The following is a 7,920-nucleotide window of genomic DNA, read 5'->3' as shown; positions in this document are numbered from 1 at the left end:
GGGCCCAGGACCCAGACCAAAGCCAAGCCAAGCTGCAATCTTATCCAGCCCTCCAAACCCCAAATCCAACCCCAAGCCTCCCAAATCCTCCACCATCCCTTCAGCTCCTCTCTGTAAGCCTCAGGTAAGGGCAGTGCTGGTGCTGAGTGGGGCCTTTTGGGGGCTCCCTGTGCACCCATTGGGGAAGCTGTGCTGTGAGTCCCTAAATCCAGCTTTTGGCTGTAATTGTCCCCTGTCTCCTTGGAAACTGGCAGGTCCTGAAAATGAGATTATGCAGAACTCATCCCTGCTTTGGAGCTGGGGCAGTGCTCTGACTGAGGACTGGGCACTCAATAATTGCCTCCAGTTTTCTTGTTCTCCCCCCAATTTTGCCTTTTTTTTTTTCCCCTCTGGTGGAAAACATCCCCCTGCAGAACAGGGGGTGGATAAGAGGCATCTCAAATCTAACACACCGCCGATGAACTCTTTGCCCTTAAATCTGGCTTTCCAAAACGAAAGCAATGTGGTGAACCATCAACTTCTCTACTGATTTTATTTGATTCAGAGTCCCCTTCTGCAGCTTCCATTCAGAGGAAATGAGTTTAGCTGGAAGGGAGATCTAAAACAGTGAAAATGAAAAAGGAGTTAAAATGTTCTTTAAATAATATATTGCATTTGCTGCCTCACCACAGGATTTTGCCCTTTGCCTACATGAGCACCCATTTAAATTAAAATCAGAAAACAGGTAGAGACCATGTGGGGAGTGCAAAATGCCAGGAAAAAAATTTAGAGAAAGAAATTCTTGGCACGAACTGGCTTTTCTGATAAAAATGAGCGCTAGCTGAAGGAGCTCATCCCTAAAAGACAGGGAACCACTCAGAAAAGAACAGCAAAAGATAAGATGGGAAGAGCAAAACGAGAAAAGTGCTTTTAAAGAGGCTGCAAAAAAAGAAAAAAAAAAAATCAAAAGCCCACCAAACAAAGAGCCTTTCCAGGCAGGTGTGATGCTGTGCCCTAATTCAACAGGGATTTGCTTTTTCTGCGTGTATTTTGCATGAGTGGTTTTTTTGGGGAGGGTTCAACTCCATTGGTTTGCACCAATGCTGGAAACTCATGCGTGGCTTTGCGGGCAACGCTGGCGGTGAGGAGCTGAAAGCATCCTTAGCTGGGAGCAGGGCAGCCATGGGCACAACCCATGCAAAAACCATCCATGTGCTCTGAGAAATAAGGTGAAGCAGCGCGAAAATTCGTCTTCGTTTGGAGACAGCTGCTTTGCTGCGTGGTGGAGGGTGCTTGTTTTAAGGGAGGGGCACTGATGGTGGTTTTGGGGCACAGCAGCGTGTTGATAGAGGCGGTTGATTGAAGGAAGCTCCCTGTGGGCACATGGACCTTACAAGGATTGAGCAGAGCCCAATGGGAAAGCGAAGCCAAGGGATGCTCAAGGCTGCAAGAAGACATCGTGCCCGTGAGCTACTTGGGGTCCACGGCGGGGTGGTGGTGGCTCTGAGTTGGGTACAGCTGGTGGCAGGAGTGCAGATCCAGCAACCGCTTCCATTTGCCTCTCCTTTTCCAGCGGTGTGTTGGCTTACTGCATTAAATCCAGACTGACTACGGGGCTCACGCAGTCCTAGAGGCACACGTGAAGAGGTGAGGGCCCCTGTGAGCAGAGACATCAGGGAAGAGCCTGAACCTGATTCGTTTAGTGAAACTGCAGCTTGAAAACCAGTGCTTTCCTTCCCCAGTTCCTTTGCTCAGACACGAGCCCTGCCTGGTGCTCCCCGTCCCCCTTTTCCCTCTTGATTTACCGAGGGAAGTCCGGGACTCTCCCTAAATGAAACACCATCCCTCCTCCGAAGGATGAGATTTGGGAAACAGGTTTGAAACGCCTGGTTGGGTTATAAAAAAATATATAAAAATAAAAGAAATCAATCACTCCGTTTTGCATCCTTCCCTGCCCAAAAAGAAGCCCCCAGCTGGGGCGCGAGATCACGAAGCCCTCTGCCCACAGAACCGCTGCCAGCCGCGATCGAAACGGACAACAACCATGGAGTGTGCTAGAACCATTTTAATATAATTATACATATCTGCCAAATCCAAGAAAAGAAAAGAAAAAAAAAAAAAAAAAAAAAAAAAATAATAAAAAAAATCTTTTTTTTTTTTATTTTTTTTTTTTTTTTTTTTTTTTTTCATTTTTTCAGTTAACATCTGCAAGCATAAACGACAATGAATTTCTCAGTTTAAATTCGTCCAGGTCAGAGCAACTGCCCGAAGTCCTGTTTGATTTGATGGCTACTGCCAGCGTGGCCGGCTGTAAGTGAACTCCAGAGGAGTTTAATGTCCTTGGGTGGTTATTTTCGGTCTTTTCTCTTTCATTCAGAGACAGTTTGTTGTAAAAAGTTTCAGTGCAGTTCACCTCTGGTGAAAGGCGATCATGTTTTTTTGTGGGTTTTTTTTTTTTTTTTAATATATATTCTTTTTTCTTTTTTCTTTTTTTTAGAAAGATGATAATAAGTAACTCAGTTGCTCTGAATTTCACTTATAATTATAACCTATTTAAATCACAGAGGAACTCCCGCTGGTGCGGAGTTCGTAGTTGCATACAATACAGGAGATCACAGTTTTGAAGTCTAGCACAGATTAAAAACCACAGATGTACCATTTATATAAGACACACACTGATTGTCTCTTAAAAACTACATATTGACTCCTTATGAACATTATTTTTTTTTTTCTTTAAATAAAGTAGTGCAGCTAGGACAATCAGTCACACAACCCACACAGCCCTGAACCAAGTTCTCTCGGTGCCCACTTGAGTTGGGCGTCAAACAGTTGGATGAGCGCGAGAGAGAAAGAAAGAGGGAGGGAAGGAGGGAGAAAAAAGGGGAGAAAAAGAGAAAGAGAGACGCTGTCCATTCCGAATATTTTAACCAAGGGTTGGCTAACACGTTGGAAACCTCTGGGTGAAGGATCTTTCCACGCACACACAAAAAGAAATAAAAACCTAGACTTTTTTTTTGTTGTTGTTGTTTAAAAACTGGCCCGTAGGTGGAACGATCTCCCACCTCTTCCAAACAAAGAAACCCAACAATTGCCTAAAACTATAAAGAACACGGATTGGTCTGTCTGTTTTCTGCTCACTAGATGATCTGTCCGTTTAAGGCCTTCCTCCTCCGTTTTCCTCTTTGTCGTTCCTTTTCCAGAGCGTCTGAGCAGGAGATGAGTCTGAACGTGGTCACACCAACACTGTCCCTCTTTTGTCGCCGTTGTCGTCGTCGTCGGATTTATGTTCGTTTGTTTGTCCATTTGTCCGTTTAGTTATTTTCTCTTTAATTTAACCAAGACCTGACTAAAGCTGGAGCGTTCGGCCCAGCGTGTTTTGTTCTCGTCACGATTTCTCTTATTATCACAAAGGTTCCCGCGGGCCTTCACAAAACCTGGAACTTCCATGAGGATGTCTGGTCTTTATAATCCAAGCAGTCAGCATTGAAGTTTAACTTCCAGGAGGCAGTTTGGTCTTTATAATCCAAGCAATCGGTGGTCGAGTTAAAGCCCAAACTGGAGGCTCCATAGCCCTGGGTGGAGAGGGAGGCTGGAGACTGGTTGAGGTGGCTGGTGACCGCGTTGGCACCCATGGGACTCAGGGTAGCCCCTGGTCCGGGGAGCTGGTGGTGCATGGGGGTCAAATAAGATCCACAGTCCATCCCTCCGAAATAGGAGGTCGAGCCGGCGTATCCTTGGCTGTAACCCGATGCCTGGGTGTAGGTCATGGGGTAGGACCTCTGCATGCAGGAGGAAGAGGTGGACAGGGGATCGGAGAGAGGGGAGATGGACGCTGGGCTCCAGATGGACACGGGGGCACTGCTGCTGGAAATGGTGGGGACCGAGGTGCTGGAGGGGGGTGTGAACTGCCCGCTGGTCCCGCTCTCCGAGCTCACTTCCCGGGCCGGCGAGTTCTTCTTTTTGGCCGGCCTCACCTTGTTCTGGCCCCCATTCTGCTGCTGCTGCTGTTGCTGCCGGCACTTGGCCCGGCGGTTTTTGAACCACACCTGGGAACCGGGACAGAGGGAAGGAGGGAGGGATGGAGACAAGCCTAGCATTAGGGACACACAGGCACCCCGAGGGGCTGAGAGCAAGCAGTGGGAGCTGCGGAGGCTGATGCAGGGAAAGGCTCCCCTTCACCGAGATCATTAGCAATAATAACAAGTAGAAATGGGCAAATCAAAGGGCTTAATAAGGCCACTTTTGGGGGAGAAGGGCGGGGGGAGCACTCCCTATTTGCTGTTTGCCAGCCAGGGACCCCCAGGAATCACTTTTTAAGGCCTCTTGAAGTCAAGCCCTTAATTAGAAACAACAGAGCATCAGAAAGGGTGGAAACAATTAGGAAAATAGAGGCAGAGCTTGGGGGCCAGGTAAAGATTTACCTCCTAAACAGCCTCTCAGATCCTAGCCAGGGTCAGCGCCCGAACCTATCTCCACCTCTTCCAGAAGGGTACCATGGGGGAAAAGGTTGGGCATAAGAGGGGACACAGCACCATGTGGCTGTGGAGAGGTGAGCAGGACAGATGGGGTTGGAGGCTGCAAGGGTTGTCCTGGATCTCATGACCGTGCTCCTGCCCTACCAGCAACACTCCGGGATGTTCCATGGACTGGGAACCCACAGGCTGCTGGTGGGCATCTCGCAGCAGCGAGTGGTGGGCAGCCTGGTTCCAGCAGAGGGGTCCCAAGGCCTCCTCTCTGCTATCAAAGCCTCTCTGGAGGCAGAGAAAGCCCCCACCCTCGGGGATCCAAGGATGCAGGCATCCCTGGGGAAGCAGGGATACTTTGCATGGGGCTTCGAGCACCTGCGAGACTGAGATTTGTCCGTTGGAGAGTGCAGATACTGGTAGAGACCTAAAGAGCCCAGGGTGGGGAGCGGAGGGCTCAAAAGAGTGTTCAAGAGCTGCACCAAACCCCAACGCTCTAGGAGAAAGGGGCAGCATCCTACAGCCCAGGCTGGGGGCAAGCAGCCGTTCCATCTCTCCCTGCACCATCACCCCTCCCTGAGCACGCTTCGCCCCATAGCCATTCGATCGCCCTTTAGGTTTGGCCTCATCCCCTAAAACACCTTTTGGTACAACAAGCTGGAGGCAGAGGATACAAGCGGGGCTCCCTACCCATTTTCTTCCCCATTCCTACCTGCACTCTGGACTCGGGCAGGTTGATTTTCAAGGCCACCTCCTCCCTCATGAAGATGTCGGGGTAGCGGGTCTTGGCGAACAGGGCCTCCAGCACGTCCAGCTGTGCCCGGGTGAAGGTGGTGCGCTCCCGCCTCTGCTTTCGGGGGGTGGCTGCGAAGGGAGCCAGAAGCCCTGGCTGTCATTCGGCGGTGCTCGGAGCCCTGTGAACCCCCCCGGACCCCTCCCCAGAGGGGCATCCTGTTCCTGCTGGCTCTCCTAGGGGATCCGCTGCCCGTTCCCAGGTGCCTTATTTTGCAGCGTTGCTTCTTCCTCCCCATCCCTCCCGGCTGGGGTTGGAGCATCTGTTCTCTTTTTGCTGACTTTTCCCCCGGGAAAAGAGGAGAGGGAAGGGAAAAAGGAGAACCGCAAACCCCCGGCCACTCCAATCTCAGGGCACTGTGTGCCTTTGGGGCTTCTCCTCATGGGAAATCCACGTGGCAGAGGGGAAAAGGGAGACCGGCGAGAGGGAGAAAAAGGTGCCTTACCGGGATAACCGACGGACGGATGCAACAAATCCATGCCCGAGGTGGTGAGACTCAGGCCATTGACTGCGTAAGGTGGTTGCTTAAGATAAGACATCATGCTAAAGTTGGAGCGGGGAGGAGAGTTGGCCGAAATCCGGGCGAGGGGGGTCCGCCCGAGCGCCCTGCCTGCCCCGGGCGGTGCTGGGGGTGCCGTCGGGCGGAGGGGGGGGCCGCCAGGTGCCTGCGGAGCGAGAGGAGGGGGTCAGGGAGCTCGCTGCCCCCCCTGCCTTTATCCCCGCTGCTCCTAACCCGGACCGCAGCCGGATTTGGGAGCTGGGAGAGACTGAGCAGATCAACGCATCCCTCCCAAAAAAGGCAGGGAGGGGAGGAGAGGGGGGGTGGGGGGTGGGGGGGGGGGTACGTCCCATCCAGTAATTACTGCCCGAACAAAACCCCCCCATGCCTTCAACTGCCCGCATTGTACGGCCGCCCGGGGCATTTGCATAGGATTCCCGGCCGGGCACCAGCTAATTGTCTCAAGCAAAACTTGATTGGGGCCATTCGCAGACACAAAGAACCCCTCGGCTAAATAAATAATGCAGATAACAAAGCCCAAGGGTGAGAAACAAAGAAACAATTCAAGAAACCTATCTCTCCCCCAGTCTCTTGCAAGGACTTTAATTATCCCAGGTTTGGGTACATTCAGACCTCCCCCCCCTCCGCCCTTCCCCCCGACGTTGCTGCATTTCAGAGCTCAAATGCCCGCTCGGGGAAGAGACAAACTTTTCTGCTCTACCACCAGTAGTAATTTCCACCGGCCATTTGCACCTAATTAGTACTGCGGGTAATTAGATTTGGAGGCGAGTAACAGATTTATTAGGCTTTCAAGAAACTCTTGATGACGGAGCAGGAGCAAAACAAACACCGCGCGTTGCGCGGGGACTGGGGAACCAAACGCCGAGAAATGGCCGTGCCCGGCGCTCCTGAAAGTGTTAAATCTCCAAACCCTGGGGGGAAAACAAAAAGTGCCTTTTTACCCCCTTGTTTTTTAATACAATTTTCGGCCAAATCTCGCCCTTCTCCCTGCGCCGTCGGAAAATAATAATAATAAATAAACAGGAGCGCAACTTTCTTCCCCAAACAGCCTAAAGCTCAATGGTTCGGCCATCGAATACCTCTGAGGCTCTGCTCCAGCCCCCCCCACCCCCCAACCCTCCGACTCCTCTCTATGCCCCCGGTGCAGCGGTGCTGCTTCCAAATGCGCGGAGCCGCTCGGCGTGCGCGCACCCTGCGCGGCTCTGCCCTGCTTTCACCGCACTGCCCTGGGGAGGATGAAGCTTCCCCGAGGGGGGGGGGCAGGGGGTGGAAGCCGCTCCGAGGGGGTGCGTTATGCAGAGAGAGAGCAACATTAATGTGGGTGCACGCTTGCGAACGAGCCAACGAGCAACAACAATAACAAACAGAAAGCACGGCCCTAAAAATAGTAATAATAATAATAATAAAAATAAAAAGATGGATCATAGTAATTAATAATTAATTCGTGAAAATTAAAAGCGTTCCATACCCGTGAACTCGGGAGCCCCGCGGAGCCCCCGCGGCCGCGCAACGCCTCAACCCGCGGAGCAACGGCTCCGCTCCGCAATCTGTCACCTTTCCCCCTCCTCCCCCCCGCGCTCCTACCAGTTGCTCTGCCCTCGCTCAATAATAATTACCCCGTCCGAGAATTAATTATAATAAATGTTTTCTTGATAAACTAACGAGATAATCCGGGCGGCACACGCTCCCTAATTACGGGCCGCCGGCCCCGGCCCCGCTGATGGATGAACGGAGCGACCGTGAGCGCACATTGCGCCGGGGGCACCGCGGGGGTCGGGGGGGAAGCTGCGGTGATTGGGGCACAGTGCTGAGGGACGAAGGGGAATCGAGGCTGGGGTCGGCGAGGAAAAACTCCTCTCGCACCCTGCCCGCATTACTTCCATGGCTTTGACTATTATTATTATTTTCTTTCTTTCTTTCTTTTTTTCTGAAACGGAGGGGTGTTGATATCCTCCAACTGTAAATGTATCCGCACCGGCTGTGCGTCCCCTCCCGGCTCTGCCGCGCTGTTTCCGCGCTCCGTTGAGGCTCCGGAGAACGAAAGGGGCGGTCGGGAGCGACCTCACCTCGGGGCCGTCGTCCCATCTCTGCCTCCACGATCGCATTTTTATAAACTCGTCGTTAATTGAGTTGTTTTTTCTTTTCTTTCTTTTTCTTTCCTTTTA

General features: G+C 51.9%; 1 protein-coding gene across 2 annotated transcripts; it reads right to left on the bottom strand.

Annotated features, from left to right (window-relative positions):
• Positions 1–3,404: 3,404 nt before the first annotated feature.
• On the bottom strand, positions 3,405–5,777 carry OTX2 (orthodenticle homeobox 2). 2 transcript variants are annotated; one of them, XM_042814506.1, is made up of 3 exons: positions 5,657–5,777; positions 5,155–5,306; positions 3,405–4,025 (listed from the first exon to the last, which is right to left on the bottom strand). In XM_042814506.1, exons 1-3 carry the CDS (start codon positions 5,775–5,777, stop codon positions 3,405–3,407), a joined length of 894 nt encoding a protein of 297 aa, XP_042670440.1. The 2 variants fall into 2 exon arrangements, with proteins under 2 accessions (XP_042670440.1, XP_042670441.1); XM_042814507.1 differs by having other exon boundaries at positions 5,681–5,777.
• Positions 5,778–7,920: the final 2,143 nt, after the last annotated feature.

The sequence above is a fragment of the Centrocercus urophasianus genome, unplaced genomic scaffold (assembly GCF_019232065.1).
Source record: "Centrocercus urophasianus isolate 14NV4802_14NV808 unplaced genomic scaffold, USGS_Curo_1.0 seq_14, whole genome shotgun sequence".
Lineage (NCBI taxonomy): Eukaryota > Metazoa > Chordata > Aves > Galliformes > Phasianidae > Centrocercus > Centrocercus urophasianus.
This window is presented reverse-complemented; position numbering and strand designations above follow the sequence as displayed.

What these genes read in the sequence shown, in the direction of transcription:
- OTX2 (XM_042814506.1), bottom strand. Translation starts at nt 5,777, where the DNA reads ATGATGTCTTATCTTAAGCAACCACCTTACGCAGTCAATGGCCTGAGT. An exon ending in GGCACCTTTTTCTCCCTCTC is followed by an intron (nt 5,307 to 5,656) that starts GCCGGTCTCCCT and finishes CTCCCTTCGCAG; the next exon opens with CCACCCCCCGAAAGCAGAGG. An exon ending in TGCCCGAGTCCAGAGTGCAG is followed by an intron (nt 4,026 to 5,154) that starts GTAGGAATGGGG and finishes CCCGGTTCCCAG; the next exon opens with GTGTGGTTCAAAAACCGCCG.